The sequence below is a fragment of the Watersipora subatra genome, chromosome 7, assembly GCF_963576615.1.
Source record: "Watersipora subatra chromosome 7, tzWatSuba1.1, whole genome shotgun sequence".
Taxonomy (NCBI): domain Eukaryota; kingdom Metazoa; phylum Bryozoa; class Gymnolaemata; order Cheilostomatida; family Watersiporidae; genus Watersipora; species Watersipora subatra.
In genome coordinates, this window is record NC_088714.1 from 15029804 (window position 1) to 15055133 (window position 25330).

General features: G+C 37.0%; 1 protein-coding gene across 1 annotated transcript in view; it reads left to right on the plus strand.

The window, feature by feature from the left end:
* Positions 1-25330, plus strand: part of LOC137400183 (methionine synthase-like) — a 109420-nt gene that overhangs the window by 76438 nt on the left and 7652 nt on the right. The window contains exons 9-24 of the mRNA XM_068086502.1: positions 1874-1986; positions 2956-3096; positions 3242-3427; positions 5618-5797; positions 8709-8825; positions 9018-9158; positions 10616-10711; positions 12571-12669; positions 13612-13758; positions 17321-17424; positions 18362-18438; positions 18687-18880; positions 21548-21649; positions 22997-23072; positions 24316-24471; positions 24750-24931. Coding sequence (XP_067942603.1) covers positions 1874-1986; positions 2956-3096; positions 3242-3427; positions 5618-5797; positions 8709-8825; positions 9018-9158; positions 10616-10711; positions 12571-12669; positions 13612-13758; positions 17321-17424; positions 18362-18438; positions 18687-18880; positions 21548-21649; positions 22997-23072; positions 24316-24471; positions 24750-24931 — 2111 coding nt within the window. The remainder of the gene's footprint in view (positions 1-1873; positions 1987-2955; positions 3097-3241; positions 3428-5617; positions 5798-8708; positions 8826-9017; positions 9159-10615; positions 10712-12570; positions 12670-13611; positions 13759-17320; positions 17425-18361; positions 18439-18686; positions 18881-21547; positions 21650-22996; positions 23073-24315; positions 24472-24749; positions 24932-25330) is intronic.

Below are 25330 nucleotides of genomic sequence, written 5' to 3' on the forward strand. Positions count from 1 at the left end.
AGTGTTTTCATTTATCTGTTTAAATTTTTGCGAAGAAACCTCTTCGTTTCCGCTGGAATTAAAATCTAGTCCCGCAGCGACTAGCATAAACAGATAGGAATAAATCACTTTTTCCGTGGATTACCATCGCCGTAATGGTTCACATTTTAAAGGTGGTCGTCGATGCTCGGTGAAATATCGAGAAGGTTTGACAGTCGCAAACGTTTCCGACGTGTCCGGGATGCTTCGTAGATGCCATCGATTCACGGTTTACATAATCGACGATGAACGCCGAAAGGAAAACGCTGACAAACGGCGATATAGTGTTACCCAGCCTTTACTCGCTGTCGGTTACAGGCATTTGTTGGCTCATGTGCTCATTGAATGCATCACCGTCACATACACTATGTTTACATGGTGCAGGTTATGTTGATTTGGAGTTGTGTGCACCTTGAGTTACCGAGTAATAAGTGTTTCAATGGACACTTTGTTATAAAGATAAGGAATTATATGGCAGAGGTCACAGCGCCGCACTTGGAACTGCTCAAATTGAAAAAGAAATGTGGAAAATATTGAAAATATTGAAAATGAAATAGCCTGCGCAGCATTTGCAAGTGCTGTTTCCATCTTTGGCAAGCATAAAACATTTGATAAATATTTGCGAGTAACCAAACTCGCTTGACTCGCAGGCTTTTTTCGTGTTCATCTTGCGGATAACACAAACTGGTGGATTTACACCCAGCATGGAAACAGTGATTTTGGTTTCAGCGTTAGTTTCAATAAAGATGAGTATTTTATAATGAAAGTCATCAACTATTTGAAAGGTAGCGGTTTGTCTACAAGTGCTAGAGAGTAAGCAGTTCCAATGTATGGAGGCATTTTGCTCTGTTAGTATCCTCTTACTCTTTTAGTATTTCAGCTTTAAGATTGCGCTGAGCTCACGTCCACATTTCTGAGCATTTTACTTCGTCTGTTAAATTTATTACTAGAGGCATTCATACTAGTGTTTGCTGGTAGTTTTTCCCAGCTCCGCGTTGAGGTTAGTGACCACTGCGGTGTGGCTGCTGAGCTGAGCTTTCTCTCTAGATTACCATAACACACTTGCACTCCACTCTGCCCACATCCAACATATTCCTACATGTCTCTGTGGTCAGCACTGACCTGTCTCATCATGTCATACGGTTTCTCTGACCGCTTAAAACACAATTGACAGCGGAATAGTGAGTCGCTGTCATACAGCTCAAAATGTACCTTATTCCTTGTATTATTTAATGTGTTTAGTACATGAAATATTGTTATTATATCATTTAATGTATTGAATACATTGAGCCAAATTGAATAAAAATGATTGATTTAAAATTTGTTAAAACTCTTATATACCTGCTGTAGAGAAACCGTACATATCATCATGCATTCATCTTTGCTGAATTCATTTGAGGCCTATTTAAAGTGTTTACCTGTCGTATGGGTTCATACAAGTGGTACATATAATTGTTATGTTGTTGGCTACCAAACAGAGGTACATACAGTGGGTACATACAATTGTTATGCTGTTAGCTACTGTACATGTATGTATGCTGTACAGTGAAGTATGTTGATAGAGACGGTAATGCTCCTATCAGTTACGTACTACTGAATACAATCGCTCCTCATGTTTGCTATCAGAGTATGTTCGTTGTGCTTTCTGAGACAGCAAAAGAAAAGTGAGGCGCATTGCATGTTTTAGTAGTTTCAATCTCATTAGCTACTTTCGACAAAAATAATTGGCTTCAATCAAAATGATATAATGAGTGATGAAAAGTGTTGTTATGAAGTAATGATGCCCTGTAGTTACACTGGAAAATAGCCTCATTTTTAAAAAGTATCGTCACTCTCGGTCTATTCTGCTCTACAGGCCTCGAACCGATGAGCATCGGGGAGCACACGTTGTTCGTTAACATCGGGGAGAGGTGCAATGTTGCTGGAAGCAAGAGATTTGCCAATCTGATCAGAGCCAATAAATATGAGGTACAGTGGAACTTCTATGCATTTAGAGAGGGGAGATGATTCCTTATGAGTAAAAGCTGTCATTAACGTCAAGTTTTAAAGGATTTTTTTAGAAAGTATAGATATTTTTCTATTGTTTTAGATTTTGTTCATTGTTTGAGGGGATCTGACTGCCAGCATGTTTCGAGAATAAGACCTACAAAACTTGATCGTAGTTAAAATGTTCAGAAAAAGACTTCTTCAAAAATTACAGCAACAGTCAGACTTCTTGTGTGTCTTTCTATGTCAGCTATTGCATTCAAGTCGCAGTGTTCCATGTCTCTATTGACATATATATTTTATTTAGTATTTGCTTATAATTGTTGGAATAAAACTTCAAATATAGCCTCAGATATATTGGTTTAGATGTTTCAAATGATTTACAGGTAGGCTGATTAGAAATTGTCCCATTGTTTCCCTCTAAATGCTGTGTAAACATATGAGTACCCAAGACTGATGAGGCTGTAGATTTATCACTTATAGACAATAGATACAACTGTTGATGTCACCATATACTTATCCCTAATAGACAATAGATACAACTGTTGATGTCACCATATATTTATCCCTAATAGACAATAGATACAACTGTTGATGTCACTTGTGAAGAAATCTGGGCAGGTTTTTTCTTCTGAACAACATTTTAATTGCGTTTAAGTTTTTTTGATCTTAATCTTGAAACATTTTGGCTGTCAAAACACCTAACACAACAAACCAACTATTAAATGATAAAAAATATCTCTACTTTCTGATAAAATCTTTTAAAATTTGGCTTGAGTGACCCTTTAAATTGCTTGGCTATTTGTGGTACTGTTACTAGTTGACACATTCATAGAGTTATCATTTTAGATTGATATCGCGTTGAAATAGTGCATATCTGATTGCCACACTACTCTAAGCTCTTAGCATCTGCTAGTCACGTATGCTATATGGATGTTATTGTCGGTTCAGGAAGCACTGAGCATAGCGAAGCAGCAGGTGGATAGCGGAGCTCAGATACTAGATATAAACATGGATGATGGCATGCTGGACGGAGTGCGTGAGATGTCTACCTTTATCAACTACATCACCTCAGAGCCAGACATCTCCAAGGTAATTGCTATAGTTTCTGGTGCCAGGTGCTGAGACAAGACCATTCACCATTATGCCTTGTTCTAATTAGGCCCCTTACAAACTTGACTGACCCAAATCAGCTAGTGAGATGTTATCATGGTGATGTCATATCTTACTGTCACAGGTGCCACTCTGCATCGACTCCAGCAAGTTTGCCGTTATCGAAGCTGGTCTCAAATGCTGCCAAGGTCGCTGCATTGTAAACAGTATAAGTTTGAAGGAGGGTGAGGAGGACTTCTTGGAGAAGGCCCAACTCATCCGCCAGTATGGAGCAGCCGTCGTTGTCATGGCATTTGACGAGGAAGGGCAGGTGTGTGGCACTGGAGCACTGCAATTGAAGAATTTGGTGATAGATTTATATATTAACAGTTTTATGTTAGTTCGTATGCAAATATACTTTGTACACAAGTTATATCCTGGTAGTCTACAGAACTTGATACAGTGAAGCCTCTACTTATGAAATTTTGTAAGTAGAAGTTCCACTGTATTTCTCTCAGCCATAGTCTGAATTTCATTGAAAGAATCACCAAATAGGAGTATTGGAGTCATCAAAATATATTTTAAGATAGCCTTAGTTCCTATTATAATGTGTTGATTCGCATTGTGATTTTTTTGCTAATGAAAATATCTGGTTTTAAATTCTTTCTCTGTTTCACGACTTGCCAATCACTATCGCGTGAATGATGCAGATTTTGAGTTGTGCGCACATTGAGTTACCACGCGATAAGGTATTTCAATGGATATTGGCAAGTTGGGGATTAGCATGGGCACATCGGTAAAATGGTAAAAAAGGTAGGAATTCTCCGTCAGAAGTCATAGCAGTGCACTCGGAACTGTTCAAACCCAGATAGGAACGGCAGAAGTGGGAAAATGTTCAAAATAGAATAGCTTGCTCATCATTCGTAAGTGCCATTTCCATCTTAAGTGTGCATGAAACATTTGATAAACATTTGACTTGCGTGTTTTTGTCGTTTCCATTTTGCCTGTGAGTCAAAGTTGCTGATTAACCTCGCCGTGCATTTAAGCGTGGTGAAAGTGATGTAGAAGTGGCAGCATAACCGCATTTCTGCAGTTATTTTATAGAACAAAACATAGCAGTGAGGTCGATCTGTGCGTGCATATGCATGTGTATGTGCATACGTATGTATATGTGCATGTGTATGTGTGTATCTGTATGTGTATGTGTGTGCATGTCTAGACAATCTTTCCACTCTATAGGCTCTCAAACTGCTGAATCTTTCTGAAGAGACATCATCTGCCACCTCTTAAGTATACATGTAGATGACTCTTTAATAAAAACTATGTTATTCTGACGATACAGAGCAAGAGCAAATATTTAGATCTTTCAAATTTGTGGTCGAAAAACCGTTCATCATATTACAGCAGTTTGTTTGCTTCGTGAGAAAGCTTCGCTAAAATCTCTAATGGTTTTTATTCGATTTGCTCTGCATACTAGCATCGTTATAGAGGTAAGCATATGTTTCCAATTCTCCAAAGGATTGACCATCTGGTTTTGTAATCACCACATCAATGGCGTCATCAGTAGTAATTCCTAGTATCATTATTTCCTTTTTATGTATTTCTTATCATATGATTGCTGACAGTTGAACTACACTAAAAACTATATTGGACTTGTAGACTCCTCAATTGATATTAGAATCAGAGAGAAATTAACAACACAGACACAGTGTGAGCACTCATCAGGGTTTTACCTGTTTACCTTCTGGTTAGCAACATTCTTTTTAGGCACATTGTAGGTTGTAATTAATATCTATTTAGATGTTCAGCTTGAGAAAGACCATCAAGATCGAAAATTTTCTAAACAAACTCTAGGTTGTTATGAAATAGAGAAAACTTGGTTATTATTATTTATATGCAGTTTCAACCAGTCAGGATTTAGTGTTACAAAGTTTAGCTTTTTTTACTCTTGGCATATGGTAGGTTTATCTTTTTCTCTTCAGTATTGTCTTGAGTTCATCTCCATATTACGTAAATAAACGCTTCGGTATTTTTTCAACCTACTGTTACGGGGTGAAAAAGGATTTCTAGATTTATTCGTATGAAAGTTCTAAATGCTCAGAAAATCCTCTGTTGCTATAATTACTATACTATGACTGCAAGCGTTAAGCATAACACTGATAATCTAGTCTACTGCCAATTCTATATAAGTCAAGGTGAGTGTAAGCTAGCTTTTTTATTTCTGTAATACTCAACAACACTTGGTTTGTCATCATATATCATTGAGAGAATGCAAGATTACATCTTAATGCCCGCAAAAACAAAAATATTTTATTTTATTGGATATAGCCATGAACCAATTATTCATTGCTTTAACTTTATGGCAGGTTGTGGCAGGTGTGCTGATGCTCCTATCAAAACATCCTCAGGCTGATCACTAACAAAAACTCTGGTCCTATTAGTTTGTAATATCGGCTATCATACATTTTTTAACTAAAGGTTAAAAGAAAAACTTTTTTGAGACCTTATATATTTATTGTAGGCGACGTGTGCAAACAGGAAGTTTGAAATATGCAAGCGAGCTTATTGGCTATTAGTGAATGAGGTTGGCTTTGACCCGAATGACATAATCTTTGATCCGAATATCCTTACCATCGCAACAGGCATGAAAGACCATGACAACTATGGAGTCGAGTTTATAGAGTCTATTAGACTCATCAAGGTAACCTTGAAATGAATTGCTGTTAATCTTTCTAATAGTAACCTTGACAGCGGTGCTAGCCTTAGGAATAAAGTATGGTCAATATAGCTTTAGGCTTATTAATTTAGTGGTATACCGTTAAACCTATATTTGAACCTCATAGTGCTGTATTTTTAGCCCTTCCTCTGTAGTGGCGTTTTATTAGAGGTACGTTCATATAAAAGGTGGTACTGTAGCTCGCCCTTTACTAGCTCGTTAAAATTTTGGGATGGTAAATGTAACCCTTTTATGGACGAAGCGATACGCATGTCGCCCTATATTTCATACTCTCCTTCAGGCAGATCAACATTAATGCCGTCGGCCTCAGCATTGTTGTTAAACCATTTTTCAAATCCATTGAAGTATCAAATCGAGTTGAACAAGAAACTACTTTGCGTAAAACATTAGCTGGATACAGTTATTAATTATTTCGTTGATGTTGCTTTCAAAGTTTTTAAGAAAAACCGTCAAGCTTTGGAGGTAGAAAACAAACTTCGATATGCCATAACAATGGCTGCTATTACACCGTACTTTCCTCCTGAAGAGTATACTTATCGCTCACCAAAACGCTTCAACGTCTTCAGGTCCGATTATAAACCGTATTATGGACAAATCTGAAGACAATAGATCCGATTTAGACCTTAGTGACTTCAAATCAGAGTATAGTTGTGATGATTGCAGCTATCGATCTTCTCAGGTACACTGCCACTGAAACCATGGCAACCACTACATCAACAAAAGAATTAAATTTTATATATATAACCGAGTCATTATTAGTAATATTTTGTGGACACTTTTCTACTGATCACTTTCTATTATAGGCTCATAGAAGATCAAAGCATGTCAAAGTGGTGGTCAAATAGAGTTGGCGATCAATTAAAGGGTGACGCTGTATTTTTAACCCTTCTCTTACAGTGGCATTCTATTAGAGGTGGTGTTCAATTAAAGGGTAACGCTGTATTTTTAGCCCTTCTCCTACAGTGGCATTCTATTAGAGGTGGTGTTCAATCAAATAGAGGTTTAATGGTATATCGCATCGCAGGCAGCTTCAACGTAAACTGGGTAGTGTGAAAGCATCACATGCCTTTTTGGTAAAGGTGTTTTTAGGTTCAATGCAAGTGCCCTTATGGTGTATGCGTGGAAATATCAATTGTTAATGAGTGTATTCGATGAGCAATTGATGTCTTCGTGTATGCCTACGAGCTCGGGAGTAATCTCTTGCTTGATGCTTCTGAAAATATGGGATTTATGCAGACTTAGTTCTATTACTTGAAGGGAGCTCTGCTCTGCGCACAAATTCGAACCAAGCATTTTAGCATTGACACACAGTTACCAGTTTCACCAGTTTCTTGGATAAGTTACCTGTTAAGGATTAGACTTTGACAATGACCTCAGGCTACATACATGTATGTTAAAGGTGAACTTGTACCAAATCTTTGTAGATTTGATCAGAAATTATCGGTAGTTTTCTATCATTTGTGATTGTTTTTTATGTTTGAAGTAATCTGACTACCAGGATGTTTCAACTTTAAAATTGACAAAACCTGGTCGCAGTTAAAATGCTCAGATCAAACGAAAGTGTGATTATGATGTATATAGTTGCAAAGAGATCAGGCAGAATAGAGGCATGTAATGCTGTAACTTGAATTCAATAGTTGATATCAACTATTGCAACTGTAGCAACTAATGACACCATTTTACTCGTATTTTTCTTTTAAGCGTTTTAACCGCGAGCAAGTTGTATTGATTTTAATCTTAAATTTAAATGCAACCAAGTTGTATTGATTTTAATCTTAAATTTAAATGCAACCAAGTTTTGTTGATTTTAATCTTGAAACATCCTAACAGTCAGATCACCTCAAACAAAAAAACAATCGCAAATAATAAGAAAATACTGATACATTCTGATAAAATAATAAAATGTGGGTAAGTTCATATTAGAGACTTCCATTGCTAAATATATTCACTCAATTCGATTTCGTAGCAGATGAAGAATAAACAATTAACTGTTAAAAAATCGAAATGAGAATTACATTGACTAAAATAGTTTATTATCCGATCAAACCTAAAGAGTCATGGTACTTCAATAAAACAAAGTTATGAAGTCTGAGGCTGTTGAATTTTAAGCTTGTCAACTCACATTCCAACTTCTCTCTCAAACAACATCTGCTGATATAAAACACTGCTGTTTTCGTCGCTTTATTATTGAGTTGGATTGAGTACAGACTTTAAAATGTTCAGAATATGAGAACTTATATCTTAGAATAAAATTTATTGTCTATAAAGCTATCAACAATATTCTACTATAAGCAATTCCCCTTCCTTAGGAAGTGATGTGTCCTTTTGAAAGCATACACACAAAGAACGCAGCCTTAAAATTAACTTTTAGTGTGGAGAAGGTTACATGTATTGTGTACCAGAAGGTAGCTCAAACATTCCAAAGACTAGCATAATTATACAAATCTATAGGGTGAGCAATCAGAAGTTGAATGCTATATGCATAGACCTTATGCTTAGATAATTCAAAAAGACCCTAGTCTAGGTATGCCCAGTTGCTTTTTAAACTGTTGTATGGGAAATAAGACAGAGCATATTAAAGTGAAAATCTCACCCCTCACAAACAGTGTGATATAAGTTTGACTAGCCTGAGTGATCAACTCGTGCGCGAGCGCGCGCGCACACACACAAAAGTTTAATACAAGGTTGACTAGATTGCGAGATTGGCAGGTTGGACAACCTTAGCTTTTTGCCTATATTAGTTGAGATAATGCTGTTCATGAAAATCTGTTTTGTGATCTTTTTAGCCTTGTGTTTTGTAATATTATTTTTTGTTCAGTTTGGTTTGGCTCTGTCTTACTGATGACTTCACACTGTCTATTCTTTGACCAATCAGGCACAGCTACCTGGCGCAAGGATTTCAGGCGGAGTCTCCAACTTCAGCTTTTCATTTAGGGGGATGGAGAATGTGCGTCAGGCGATGCATACAGTTTTCCTTTATCATGCCATCAAGGTTAGTACTGCTGGGCATTGTATCGGCGGTGTAGTAGCATAGGTGCATGCAGAAAAGTTGACTTTGACTGTATTGCCATGGTCCAGCAGAAACTTTAGTATAGCCGTTAATTTTGTCTGGTATATTTGTAAATGAGTTATTGAAAGATTATGGAGTTGTCTCATCTTGCTGCTATGGTCACATTACTATCAGGCAGGCATGGACATGGGCATAGTGAATGCAGGACAACTCCCTATGTATACTGAGATTGAACCAGAGTTGATGGGGATGTGTGAGAACCTTCTGTGGAACAGAGATCCCGATGGAACCGAGAAGCTCCTCCAATATGCTCAGGTTTAACTTCATTCTGCCAAAATTTTACTTTGTTTACTACAGTGATAGCTGGTTACCTTCATAAAGGAATATATACAAACTTTATATTTCCTAGAAGGTGTAGCACGTGCCAAGTTTACAAAGATCACGACGGTACAGACGAGTTACTTTTAATTCGAGTAAAATGATTTAGCTCCATGCTGATAGTCTCTTTCTTATCAAATGTTTTTACATAACATTGTTGGTGATTTTAGATTATTGATGTTAATGCTTATGTGGAGCATCGGCTCCGCTTTTATGCGAAATTTCTATAGTTACATATTTCTATATAATTCGTACCTATGTCGATTTGTTGAGATAGTATAGATACAATGTAACAATGTAACTAATTACGTTATATCACTGTTTGAACATTTTTAAATCATGAAATTCGTAATTTTTTTGGTATTTTTTGGCAAACATTTACGTGGACAAAAAGGTGAGGTTTCACATTTTTACCTGATCTGAAGATCAATGAAAAGTAATTTTTCACATTTTCCCAGGCACCTGTAACAATGCCTTGTCCATTGGAGTTTACCATTGTGCTATAGGCAAGCCAAAGGAGGCTAATTCATTTTTAGTTTTGGCTTAAATTAGAAGATAAAAAAGTTGTTATATTCTAAAATGTAAATGTTTCCTTTTGAAATGTTATCCTATGAAGTTGGTGGTTCGTTTTCCAGTACAAAACTGCTTTTTTGTATTTAAGTTATTATGCAGTATCTTTTACCTTTTCGTGTACACCATGAGAGCCATTAAATTTTTAGCTGTGCATATTTGGTTAACAAGGTTAACATCATTTGTCTTTATTGTTCACTATTAGTATTGTAGTACTGACCCTATTTATCCAAATCAAACGTTTAATTAATATTCAGCCTTTTTTAGATGATAGATATTAAATACAATCAGTCATTTGAACAAGACAGTATTCATATGCGAGTTTAGCATCAAACCAGCATTATTCGAATACTCTGTTATCTGAATGAGGTTTATTGTCAACTGCTATTTATATCGGGATGAAAGCTTTGGTTTACAGTTTTTTGTATGACTAGTAAAATTTGCTTATTATTATTAAAAGTAATGATAATATTATTATTGAGTTATTATTGAAAATTTAAACCGGAGATTATCTGCATTACCGAGGTACTCCATGAATACTCGCTGTAGTAGCCAGCTGTCATTATTCGGATAATAGCTATCCATTAACGTGGTTGCATATGTTTTTAATGAAATAAGTATTGCCCATCTGAGTTCAGTTGGATTTGACACCAGTAGCTCATATCCTGGTTCCATTCTCATGGATCTCAAAAACAGAAAGAAGACAAAGCCTAGTGAAATACTGTAGCATCATATCTCTTCTCTATCGCAGGCTATAACTCTATGGCTTCCTTCATATTCCCCTGAAGTATGTACTGTTACTTATATGCTGCTGCTTTCTCTAGGCCAATCAGGTATCGACGGCATCAGACAAATCTTCTAGTGAATTGAAGTGGAGGTCTGAGAGTGTGGAGGACCGCTTACACTATGCAATAGTAAAGGTAGGCGTGTGTTTGATTTATGCCTGGCTTACGGTGGAAGTTGTTTGCTCTATTCCTAGCTTAGGGTTCCAAGTGCCTGCTGTATTTGTAGTCAAGGGCAAGAAGTGTCTGCTGTATTTTGGTCTTAGGTAGCAAGTGCCCGCCTAATTTTTAGCCTTAGATTCTATCTTCTTTATTCTTTCCGCAAAACAGATGTTATCCGCTTCATCCTTAATCCAGGTGTATAGTCATTTCTAGTTTAAGCTAACATGCGTAGCCAGTACACTTGCAGGCAGTCATATTAGCTACATCAGGCAGTTTTGTGAGCAATTGGAAAATTGCGTTGCAACAATTGCAACAACTGGATCCGTGTTGGTCCGGTATTAATCATACCAATTATACCACGGCTTTCCTTTCAATCACAGAATTATTTTTCCTAAATCTGGCATCCCTGTTTCAGAATGGTTACCTTTAATTGGTCGATTAATATCTTAGTATTTAGGCTCACTGTTTTCTTTCACATTAACTTTCTGTTGTTCACCAACAATATCTCAGCAATTCAAAATTTTATTAATATAATATTACAATATCATACGTTATCGTGATTTCATCGTTTTTAAGATGACACTATAAGATTGTTTTGTTGTACAGTCCCGCCTCTACATATGAAAGGTATTAGTTTCGATATCTGCTTTATATTTTAAAACTGCCACATGTTGGTACAAATGTTTTTATAAAATACTCCGTGTTTTGTTCAATTCATTTTACGGCCCACAAATTTACGATAGCTTCTTAATAAATGTTACAACTAATGACATGGCGTATTATAACATTCTAGCATTACTTTCATTTGCAATTAGATTGCCCGCAGATGGATGCTTAATAGGCTGGTTCTCAGGGACCAGACAGAGTTTTGAAACCAAATATTTGTGGTGACCAAGTGGAAGGCACGGAGCATATGCTTGCAAAGTTGGGACAAAACTGGTCAAAAGATTTAGAAACGCATAGCATTACACAGACTAACAGACAGACACACCAGCTATGACAGATGAGAATTCATTAATATAGCTGTACTTGCTATGCTACCCGACGTTGCCCGAGTATTAAAAATCAGCTTATAAACAATGAGAAGTAATGAGAGTTGTCTGCTACTTGCTATTAGCCTGGCAGATTGCCAATGGAAAATTTTGGTAAGCTAATTGATGGCAATCACTTACTTACGCAATAACCCTGCATGGTATGCAAAGCCAGTTGGGTATGTGCTCTCATATAGCGACCTATATCGGCATAACGACTCATTCTCTGTGGCCTATTGGGTAGGGCATTGGACTGGCAAATGGTAGAGTCCGAGATCAAATCTTTTTTCGGTACGAATTCTTTATTCCAAGATTTTAATAGCTGTAGCCAAAATGCAGACACACGACATACAGACATAAAACATACTTTGAGAAATATATATATATAGATTATCTCAAGTATGTAAAAAATGAAAAGTATAAGCTCTGATACGCATAAGTTTAGAGGGAGAGATGGTGAGAGAGATATGTCATTTAACTGACTTTAACGTAGACTAGGTGAACTTTAAACAGAAGATATCGAAGTGTCGTAGGAAACTGTCCTAACTCTAATAAGCAATAACTGTAGGCAATCTTTCTCTGCAGTTAGTTGACCAATAGCAAGTCACGGTTTGCTTGACCAATCAACTTGCTACCATTTGACCAATCAACTTGCTATCATTTGACCAATCAACTGCTATCATCTGACCAATCAACTGCTATCATCTGACCAATCAACTGCTATTTCTAGCTGGCTATCTAAAGTACAGTCTCTTCTAGCTCTTGTCCTGTTGATGAAACCAATCATATTACTGTCTGCTACAGGGTATAGACTCGTATGTAGTTGATGATACAGAGGAGGCTCGCAGCAACCATTCCAAGTATCCACGACCATTACATGTCATTGAAGGACCCCTTATGAAGGTATAGAGTTGTCTTCCCTTTTTCCTAAGGAGTGACCCAAAGCTTTTTCAGTTTGCATATCTCGATATAATAAATCATATATGTATAATATTATTTAAATCTTTATTATATTATATTATTCCTGAAGATAATACTTTATTCTTCTATATCATTATTTTATACATATTCCTGTTGTTGTAGTATTATTATTATTACCTCAACTGATGCAACAAAGTTTGCAATTATCAGCCATGCTGGTCAGAACCAAATAACATTTTCAGTGGTTGAGCCACTAAAATAAAGAAATATACTGGGAATTGACAATCAATATGTATTTTTATGGCATTCCATGTAATATTTATTTATTTCAATACATTATTTTATTACCATATAATATTAATTTATTACTGTATAAATTTACTTTATCCTTATCATTATTTTAATAATATTACTTTATTTCTTTATTTTATTATAAATCTCATTGTAATATAACTGCAATAGGATTTTATAGAGGGTTTAAATATTTAGTTACTAGCCATATTTGAAATACTGGTCTAGTTGTAACATGACAGCCTCCATACACACTGCTGTCATGTTTAACTTTTCAGCCTTTACCGCCACTAGAGTTGGTTAACTTCTTAACCACACATACAACTCTTTATCAAAGCAGTTTATCAGTTCCCTCCTTTTTGTGTTGTTGAAATATCGGAATGTTTAATTTTCTGGCAGACCTGTAGGCATTTGAACTGTTATCAAATAACATTTTTGAGTTTCTGCCACATGTAACAGTAATTTTGGAGTTGTTGCCACTCGCAAGAGAGGCAATCAATTTGCTGCTACACGTATTTAACACTTTTTAGCAGCAGCTGTATTCAGGAAACATTTTAAGGTTTCTGCTGCATACAGGTATATTTGTTGAATTTTTATGCAAATATGTTCATTTGTTCTATTGGTGGTGTGTAGGGAATGGGAACTGTTGGAGAGCTGTTCGGAGCAGGCAAGATGTTCCTCCCACAAGTAATAAAGGCAGCGCGGGTGATGAAGAAAGCAGTTGCCTACCTCGTACCATTCATGGAGCAGGAAAAGGGTCTTGCTGACTCGGACTCTCAGGTATGTTGTGCCAGTAAATGGATGTCTAAGCTCACAGAATATGCCATGTACTCCTCTCTGACCAATCCTCTCTCTTTCTGCTTCAGTTTATGACTGACAACTTTTTCGTTGGCATGGAGTTGTCATCTCTTGCCTAAATCTGTAGCATGATGGAATAAAGTTTTATGTTTGTTTGTTAGCTATTGCGGTTAGTTAAAAAAAGCTTTGTATTGGTGATATCATATAAGCCTGGTTTATTCTCGTACGTCGGTATTAATCACACTGTACTTCGGGATCATCTCTGATAACATTGTTCACATCACAAATCGATTCATGTTTACATCAGCAAAGAGTTCGTTCTCATTAAAGAATGCGGTTGCAAAAAAGATAAAATACTAGTCCCGCAGCAAATGTATGAAAGGAAACATAGATCGAGCAAGCTGCGACGGCCAATCACTATCGTTGAAGTGGTTCACATCGCACAGACTGTCATAGATGCTCGGCGAACTACCAAGAAGGTTTGACAGCATCAATCTTTCTCTTCCCAATCCGTGTTGCCTCGATGATTTCATAGATTTATGGTGCACATAGTAGACAAATAATCATCGAGATGACAACTCCGACATATGGAGATATAATGTGAACCAGCCTTTAGGATGTAAGTAATCGTTGAGAGGATAACTCCGACATACGGCGATATAATGTGAACCAGCCTTTAGTACAGGGGTGCTCAACCTTTTCATAGTGAGGGCCAATATGAAAAATTATCTGTAGGCAGGGGGCCGAGATTACATCTACATAAGTTAGGTCAAAGTTGCTATACTCCTTGTTTGCACACAGAGTTCCGTGAACTGATTAATTAAGATTTACAGTGCTATTTACAGTAAACTTTATTTAGGTTAGTAAAATAAATTGTACAACTAAAGTAAATGAGATATACATGTACAGGTACATAAATTGAACATTTCATGGACAGTTACAAACACTAAAACATGTAATTAGATATTTCAGTGTGATACTTGGCATTGCTTTTCTCTGACTATTCTATCAATGTCAGGCTGGGTAGCTGAGGAAGCCAGTCTTAGTTGCTGGGTCAAGTGTTCATCAGTGATAGTTGTCCTGTATTTATTTTTGGTATGCTTCATACGGCTGAAAAACTGCTCGCATAGATAAGTCGAGCCAAACAAACTGCCCATGAGTAAAGCATGTTTGTATAGGCCTGGAAATCTTTGTTTTGGAAGAAAATCACGGTAAAATTCTACAAGTTCATGGCTGTTGTGATGCTGGCTCAGCCTTTTATCAGCTTGAATATCAATCAGTTCTATTTGTAGAGGAGCAGGTGCTTCTTCTGCGTCGACTGACAATAGGTCTTCAAAGATGTTGATATGCATGCAAGTGCCATCAAATTGAGCAAACCTTTTGCCAAATTCAGCTGCAAGGCCAGTCAGGAGCTTTGCATATGGCTCTGCACTGACATGATTTTCAACCTTCTGTTGTCGCTCCAGCAGGCTCTTAAAATGTGTGCAGTTTCCATTTTGAAGTTGACCGACCCACAGATTTAATTTACACCGGAAAGCTGTTATATGGCTCCACAGAGATGATACATGCTGCTGCTTTCCCTGTAGTTTGCGGTTGAGATCCGCCATATGCTCAGTAATGTCTGCCAGGAAAGCAAGATCATTTATCCACGCCACATTTCTGAATTCTTCATGGTTACGTCCTTTGCCTCTCATGAAAGTATCGATGGGATCTAAAAGACTGAGAAACCGACGAAGTGTTTTTGCACTACTGAGCCATCTCACTTTACAATAATATGTCACGTCTTGAAATTTTGCTTCAATTTCCTTCAGCATCTCTTTGAACTGGCGGTGGCTCAAAGCTCGAGCCCTTATGTAGTTTACTGTGGATACAACCAATTCCATGACATGTCCCATCTTAAGGTGCTGTGCTCCTAAATCTTCCTGGTGAATGATGCAGTGGTACACGATAGGAGGGACATTCCACACTCTGGACTTCAACAGCAAGCCAATTAAGCCTGTGTGTTCTCCAGTCATTGCCGGCGCACCATCAGTGCATATCCCTGATAACTTCTCAAGTGGTAGATTGAAATCTTTAAGTTCTTTGAGCAGGTTGTTGAATATGTCTTGACCAGTTGTGGTGCCGTGAAGGCTGCTCATTGTGAGAAAATCCTCTGTGATGCTGAACTGATCATCAATACCTCTGACCATGATGGCAAGTTGTGCTATGTCTGAATTATCTGTACTCTCATCAAGCGCAATGCTAAAGTAGATAAAATTGCTTAAAAACCTCTTTGAGTTTGCGCTCAATGTCCTTACTCAATGTTTCAATCCTTCTAATTACTGTGTGTCTTGATAAAGAGATGCTCTCCAGTGCTTCTTTCTTGTCGGGGTAAAACTCTTCCACAAATGCTGTCAGTACCTACAATACAATAGTCAATAACAATACTTTCATGTGCTGTTGAATATGCTGATAAAAATTAAATAAAACATAAAATTCATGCAAATATAATACACATATAAATGGTACCCAAACAAGAACCGGTAATATTCAGCATATTGATGAAATAGAGATAAACTTACCTCTTTTGCGAACTCTCCATGTTGAAATGGTAGCTGCCTCTGGCCAATTTTGTTAGCTATCACCAAACTACACTTTGTAGCCTTTTCACTGATTTCAGTGTAGCGGGTGAACAAGCGCTGCTGTGATGCGAGATTTTTTGACAGTGTTTCATACTTCTCTGCTCTCTCTCGGCCACTGTGCTGGTCATACTGTTGTGCATGGCGAGTAGTATAATGCCGTCGAATATTATATTCTTTGAGAACTGCTATAATTTGGTTGCAAATTACGCAGACAGCCTGATTTACAGAGTGGTGTTTCACAAAATAGCTTAATTTCCAATCGTTATTAAATTCTCTGCCCTCTTTGTCTATCTTCCTTTTACTTGCCATGCTTGTGTTTAAATGAATGAACCGATTTATAAACCAACAGTTAGCAGGTCAGTTAGGGAAATTCCCTAAAAACTAGGGATTTTACCCACATGTGCAGTAATATCAGACAGGAAGAAAAAAGTGATGCAAGGGAAGGGGATTTCCAAGAGTCATAGCATAGCTGTTAACATGGTCAGAAAGTGTGGTTACAACTGGCCTACATTTCTGCTAAGTTAGGGCCTGAACTTGGGCAGAAAATTCAGTATAAAAATTTTAAATTGGTAAAGTCTCTGGGGGGCCGCATAAAATCAGGCTGAGGGCCGCATCCGGCCCCAGGGCCGCCTGTTGAGCGCCCCTGCTTTAGTATGTAAGTAATCGTCGAGAGGATAACTCCGACATACGGCGATATAATATGAACCAGCCTTTAGTATGTAAGTAATGTAAATTGGTAAGATGTGGTAAAAGAATATGAGATACTGATTTAGAAATATGACTGGTTTATTATGTAATGATACAATTCTGCAAGAGGTCTTGTTTTAAGTTACAGTGTGTGCCAACTCTTTTGTCCTAAGTGTTCATAAGATGCTTTATATTATTGTTCTTCCTCTACATTTCACCACATCTCTGTTTCATAGGAGCGCAGTTACAGCGGTACAATAGTTATAGCAACAGTGAAAGGAGATGTGCACGATATTGGGAAGAATATCGTCGCAGTTGTGCTCGGCTGCAATAACTACAGGTGAGTCCTTTGACTTAGGTCGACACTTAAACATCTATTTGAAGCTAAATTAAAATGTTTTTTTAAACTATTATTTATGTTCACAGATTGATAAAATGTTGATGTTTTGAAAAATGTGCGAACACTGCAGAGGTGATGCGGTAATGAAAACCAGAGGGTTTATTGTGATTAGGATACAGACTTGCTGTTTGATAATTTTTGCTATTTAAATCAATTAGTTAGTATTAATTAAAACAATTTGCTGACAAAAAAAAACAAAGCCTGACAAGGGTCGAAGAAGCTCCTCGGCAAGCTAAGAACCAGCTAACTACAGGTGGTGTCTCAATAAAAACACCCAACAGAAGGCAATAGCAAACCACTGCTGAAGCCTGCCAAAAACGGTCAGGATTATAGAAAGTGGGGGAGGACCATGATTGCCCAGAGAGAGAGGGAGAGGGAGAGGGAGAGGGAGAGGGAGAGGGAGAGGGAGAGGGAGAGGGAGAGGGAGAGGGAGAGAAAGGAAGAGAAAGGGAGAGGGAGAGAAAGAGAGCTGCTGACGTCAAACCATAATAGGAGTGGTGCAAGATCTTCCTTCGTTTGACCCTTTAAATTTTTGCGCTTAAGATGTGCTCTACATCGTTCTGTCTTGATCAAGCGTGCATAACTCCAAAAATTATTGCTTTTTTTCATTATGGCTTGTAATGGACAGTTGGACTATTTGCTAAACAATAGATAACACAATCTCTTTGGCGAACATGAATGTTATTGAACTTTTAAATTACTGTGTTTTCTTTAAAAAAATTAGAAAAAAAGTGTTGGAGATTTGTGAGTGATCAGAGTAAATACCGTCCACCAGATATTAGCAGGCAGTTTATTCAGCAGGTTGTAATTAAGTACCGGTAACTCCTTTTGTGTTAGCATGCATGCCAATGTATGCCATAGTGTTCTCTCTTTGCAGAGTGGTCGATCTGGGAGTCATGACCCCTTGTGACACCATTTTAAAGGTCGCTATTGAGGAAAAGGCTGATATTATAGGTCAGTCTGGCATTGCTATCACCTGTACATATATGATGACACCAAATATCTCAATGTCATTCTACCTAGGGACTTCGTGCTTCACCATGCTGGTTTCTGGTCTTAGTATTTGGAAGCTCTATGGTTTATTGATAGTATATCAATGAACTCTCTCCTATACTGAGTGTTAGTTGACATAAATTTACTCGGTACAATTGACCTACTTTCAACAAATACCAGACTTTTTAACACTGTTCTACTATGTACAGGTCTGTCTGGGCTCATCACCCCTTCCTTGGATGAAATGGTACATGTGGCTAAGGAGATGGAGAGGCGTGGCATGACAGTACCACTTCTAATCGGTGGCGCTACAACCTCCAAAGCTCACACTGCTGTTAAAATAGCACCCCATTACTCCAACACAACTATACATGTTCTAGATGCTTCTAAGAGTGTCGTTGTTGTAAGTTTTAGTTAAAACTTGCTTCTACCCTCATTTTCTATCATAAAAGCTTCATTTTTAATACTATCTTGTACCATTTTTCATATTTGCATCATGGCCGCTTCTGCCTCGAGCGACAAACAATTTTGAATCTTAGAACGCTGTTTTTAGTCATGATCATTTGATTTACAAACACATGGAAACATTATTCCAATATGAACTCAAATCGTATTAGTAGTTTGTTTACTAAAATAAGTTTATCATTCTAAAATTCTATCAATTCACAATATTTTTATATTCAAAAGGGCTCAATGACTGTCTTATTCAGCGCTGACAGCATGTTGAGCTCTCATTAGTTTGGATGCAAATATTGTATTACATGTATTAGTATATTATTATATTATATTATTGCAATGTAATATTAGTCATGTCTATCTTAGTACATGAACCTGTATTAGTGTCTATGAACATGTGTTAGTTCCACCATTGTAGAGAATAGCATATATCACAAGTGGTTAAAGGATAATTGGCAGCTCATAATGTTTTTGCATGGGCAGTAGCAGTTTACATTAAAGATTGAGGCTTCAATTATGTTTATGTGTAATTTCAACCAAACACCAGGTTTAATCGACTTCTTCAACTCGCGAAAATGTACAGGAAAATTCACAATGTTTGCAAAGTATCAACCCAAAAAACCTGCACGCTATATAATCAAATTAAACTCCTCTAAAAACTATATAATACTAAAACTTCATAAAAATTGTCTAAACTAAAAAATTAGTTTTTTAAATGGATTATCTAAAAGTTTTTTCTCAAAATTCTTATTCTTGAAAGCAGAGCATAGGTGAATAGGTTTTCAAAAAGCGCCTTTAAAAAAGGGACAGTTGTTAAATTTCCAGTTTGTGTAAGTGAAATTTATTTCTAGCGCATTCCCCAAGACGAGACGCATAAGTCAATGCTGCAATACAGTTAGGAATCTTTCAGAAATTGTCAGGTAATTCCAGAGAGCTGAAGCTTTCACTCTTAGGTTCAACTTCAAATGCGTTTGATTACCTTCAAAGAATTGGAGCCAAATTTACTATTAAACCGGATACATGTTCATATACTAGTAGCTCATTACTAGCAACTAGTGTTATAGATAAAACCAAAATGTTGAATGATGAAACCCAAACTCCCACATGGCACTGCAGGACATAAATGAAAAATTTCACAAGTCAGGCGCCTCTCTATTCCCCCTTGTATATTCAAAGTCCCCAGCTAGAGGGAAATACGTCCCTGGTTGGGAACCCCTGCTCTAGGGAGTTGTAACTAGAGTTGGCTCAGCGGTTGATTTTAGACATTTACATGTATGTCAAGCTGTAATAATAGCTTGTTATCATTTTACAAGTCAGTATGTGTTACCACCACATGCCCCCTTAATGCTTAACCCTTTCGCGGGCGAATTTTCAAAACTAAATCAGACCCCCATGGGCGAATTAATTTTCTAAAAAATAAATTTTTTTTAAAAGGTTCATACACTTTTCTGTGTGTTATTATGTGCATATATCTATGTTTAAAGGTGCATATGTATACATGTATATGTCCATAGGCATATATATATATATATATATTATACACAAATAAAAATGTATAACATAAATTATATGTTTTTCATAATAATTGTCTATTTACGAATGATATTTTCAAAAGCATTCTCCTTTACAAAGGCCCACATCACTGTCTTTGCACCATTTACTTATTCGTGTAACGAAGAGCTCCCACAAAGATGTACTTCCTGGATTGACAGGCTCAAAAAACTTTTCAAAATACTCTACTGGTTGAGCATCTATTGGAGTAAATACTGGGCCTGTCATTGCTATAAACTGCTGAATTGTAGGAGATTTATCTCTGTTCATGTTGGTTATATTCTTCCAGGCCCTGGCCTCACTTCTACTCACATCCTCATCATTGCTGCTACCAGCCTTTTCATCACTGTCACTTTCAGATGTAAAGTCATTCCAATCACAATCCGAACCTGATTCACTGTCATCTCTTGCTACTAAATCTAAAAAGCCACTGTCAGCTCTGAATCTCTTAGTAATTTCGGTGCTAGTACTTGCTTTATTAGAATAATCTCGGGAGGTTCTTTTAGAAGTCGCCATGACGGTAAACTAAATTCAAACCCTCGAAAAATTCGGTAAATAAAAGCTAAAACCGAATCTAGAAAAATAAAAGTTGATAGATTATTTAGAATAATTTTCTAATTTTTTTCGAAAGTTTGTTCATTCATCACTGCTAAAAACGATCATTTTTTTGTCAACCTTAAAGTCAATTTTTGAGGCTAACCGAAACTACTATGTCGTAGCTTGCTATTGGTAAAAAAGTAAACAAAAAACGGCATTTAGCTAACCAGAAACGGCAATAATAAAATACGTTACCGAAACGACAAAAACGTCGCACTGCCCATTAGCAGCCGCATCGCGAAGCGACAAAAACGTCGCTCTGCCCGCGAAAGGGTTAATGTGGCTCTGAGGCTTTTGTAAGGTCACTGAGTTATAATTCACTCACAGAATTTTCTCCGTTTCCCCTATGCATCGTATAGCATGTATTCTGCTAGATTAAGGATGATACACAATGGTATTAGCTAGAACATAGCTAGTATTACATTGTAGCCTCAGCTTCTTTGAAGTTGTGACCCTGCTGTTTCAGTGCTCGGCCCTCATGGACACCTCAAGCTCAAGGGATGACTACACAGATGATATACGAGAGGAATATGAAGACTTACGTGGGGATCATTATGATGGTCTGAGAGTACGTATGTTTGTGCAGTTAGGGCTGGCTGTGTTCAGCACCCGCAGCTGGTGCTGTTGCCTCCAACCATGTCATCCATCAAAGCTGCTTTCCATTCTTGTAAAATTTGACCCATGTATTGTGAGAAGGCTATCTTAGCAGCTGCTCAAAAGTGTTAGTATAAATAGACCACACAAGATCAACGGCGGCTGCCATCTTGCCTGCATAAGGTAATTGTTTAATTTCAATGCCATTATCATTTATTTAAAAAAAATTTCTTTTCACCGATTTTATTATTTTAAAATTCAAAATAGTTTTGATTCAAAGTTATAAATTGTTTTGGAAGTTGTCTTCTATTTTTCCTCTTTTTTTATTTCAATATCCCTTTCATTAAACTTAAAATTCAGTTAGACCTTGTAAATATTGTGCACTGAAGCTTCTATTAGTTTTAACTTAACTCTTTTGCCCTCTGCTTGTTATAAATTCTTTTTAAAGTTGTCTTCTCTTTTTCCATTTCTTTAATCTAATCTACTGATAGTCAGAAATTCTCTTTTATTCAGTATGTATATTGTTTATCTCATGGAGTACTTTTCCAAAAAAGCAATTGTTTGCTGCCATTTGTTTCCTAGAGTATGACTTGTGCAGTTGATAAGTCTCTAGAGTAAAAATTACGTCCTGGTTTTAAAAGGAAAACTAATTCTCAAACTGAGGGGTTCTGTGTCGGAAAAATCTGGCTGCAAAAGATAGTGTTGTAACCATAATTAGTAAAGAAATTCTGTCTAAATAAGTTACATAAATAAATAGTTGCATGTATAATATATTGCAGTTAATACTTAAACTTTTAAGGCCCCCTCAACGTGTTCTTTAATTCCTTCAATCTCAAAGAGTTCTCAATGTGTCTCTAAATTCCTTTAATCTCAAAGAGCCCTCATTGTTTCCTTTAATTCCTTCAATCTTAAAGAGCCCTCAATGTGTCCTTTAATCTCAAAGAGTGGTTCACCTAAAGATGTAGCAGAACAGTGACCAGTAAATATTACAAACTAGTAGCATCCAATATATAGCACGTTTGGTTACCCTTTTGGGTGGACTGCACATTGATTGTTAGAGGTCAATAGTCAGGAAAACCTTTTACTTGGTCTGCTCTTCATAGACTTACTGACTGTAGAATTTTGCCAGTAACAACGGAGTTGTCCACTCATTGTGTATGTCATTGATAAGATATCTTATACAACACAAACTTGGGTTAGGCATAAGTTTTTCATTCATCTGTAGAGCTTGTTCCATCATTACACATCTTCCAGCTGTGGGATATCCATTCAGACGTTCTATTCTTGCTCTGTACATGTATATCTCTACACCTTTTTGTAGAACAGAAAATTCCTCTCTCTGGAGAAAGCGAGACAACACAAGTTTTCAATAGACTGGGCTGAATACCCAGGAGTAGGTATGTACAAGCGATCAATAACCAATAGTTGTATTGTGTGGTGCATAGCCAAGGGATTCAACCATTTACCACTTGTACTGTATTTGCATTTGCACCGTGTACTTGGGAATATTCCACAACTGTATGAATATGCAACAATCGAAAAATTTTTAATTGAGAAAATTTAATTTTGAAAATCTGTTTCTCAAAACCACACAGTCGAATGTCATGATTGACACAAGCACTGATCGCTGACAGCATATCAGTTTATGTGATCTGATGTGTTTACTTTAATCTATCCTAAGGTATGTTTAAATGTTTTTATTATTCTCAAAAGATGGTTTCAGGGCATAAAACACTTTTTAACATAAAAGGGTCTAATTATTTTATTTTCAGTTTTCCTAATCCTCAGTTTTATCAGAGAGACAAAATTGGCTGCAAGTCGGTACTCTCAGATCTGCTGCAGCTATATGTGTTTTACCTAGCAACAAGCAAAGCCTTTTCAAATATATTATCATAGTTCTATAATGCATTTAGAACAAATTTAAAACAACGCAAATTTAGATAACATTTACAGATGCTTTTTCATGGCTTACAGCTATTATATTAGCGAGGCAGTCTCTTCTGTCGATTCACCACTCGGTAATTCATCATGTGTTCTGTTTGTGCTACTTGTTCAGACTCATTTCTGCTTTCATTCCTACTAGCATTATTCCCATTGCCCTTTAGTTTAGTATTTTTGTAAGGCAGCACATTGTATGCTTCTAAGTCAGCATTCACTACCCCAAGAAATCAAACGTGTTTCTTGAGACTCGATCGTGTGATACTCCCTGGTAATGCTGAGTGCAATGATTTGCTAGAGAACTAAAATAGCTAGAGGACTTTTGATTGCATGAAATGTAAGAAGGTTGACCAGTACCAGCAACTGTCAACGAAATTTACCGGTGAAGGCAATTATCAACAGAGGTGCATGTAAAAGATTTTTTAAAGGAGAACCTCAATGCAATCTGCCACAAGCTAACCAACATAGACCGACTGGATCAGATATATTTGCAGCCATCAGCTTGTGGGAGTTATCATCCCTTGACTTCGAGTTGATTCGGGGAGCAGGATCATAAATTAAGATCAGGTGATGGGCAGGCTGTATTTCTAGTTTAAATTCATTTATTGAATGAAAAAAGTGAAAGCAATCTGAGCAAGCTTTTTATAGGAAGTCATGTCAGTGTGACGTCTATAGCATTAAATGGTTCGTAATGTTTTATAGTTGCGCCAAATTTTGTCGGACGACAGGAATTACGAGACATTTCTTTAGATGATCTCATAGAGCACATCGACTGGAAGCCATTTTTCGATGTTTGGCAGTTGAGAGGCAAATATCCAAACAGAGGTTTCCCCAAGATATTCCAAGATGCTACTGTTGGTGAGTACCTTGTTTTTCTACACTCATGACAAATAATTTTCTGTAGCAGGATATTGAAAATAGCTTTGAATTTCAAACTCGCTTTTAAATGTGTGCGAGTGTTGGAGTTGTCACACCAACCTTGAGAAGTATTTCCACATGTAACCTTTCTGCCATATAACTTGTCTTTTTGCGTTATTTTATACGTTGACAGAAATTTTAAACGCTTGCGTTTTATAATGCCAATCATTTAGTTGTTTTGCTTATTTGCTAGCAGTCTTTCGGTTATTGCCCTGCAGGTGACCAAGCGAGAGCTGTGTTTGATGACGCACAACTTCTGTTGAAGGAGATTAAGGCAGCCAACAGTCTCCGAGGTGTTGGCTGCATTGCCTTTTATCGTGCTCAGTCTAACATGGATGACATAAATCTTTATGATGACATTGGCAAGAAGGTGGGAACCTTACATGGCCTCAGACAGCAGGTAGGATCTCAGTCTGTGGTCCCCCAACAGAGAGTATTTGTGTGGTAAGGTTAAATATTGGTGTAATGATCACAGGGATGAGAAAAGACTAGCACTCATAGCCAACTGTGCAAAATGACAAAATACCTACTCTAGGATACTTTAATATAGTCATTCATCAGCATGCTTAAAATTCCTCATGGTGTTCTGCGTATTACAGGTTTACTCTCAACAAAATTTACATTACAGTTTTTTGGTATCAAAAGGTTCACCGTGTCTTACTCTGCTGTGTTGTAGGTGCAAAGTATGTGGAAATATGATTACAAGCTCTTAGAAGCTAAAAAACGAACAGTTAATGCAGTCATCACGAAAACGCCGTAGTGTGGAATCTCTTTATTTTGATGGCGTACTCAAATATTG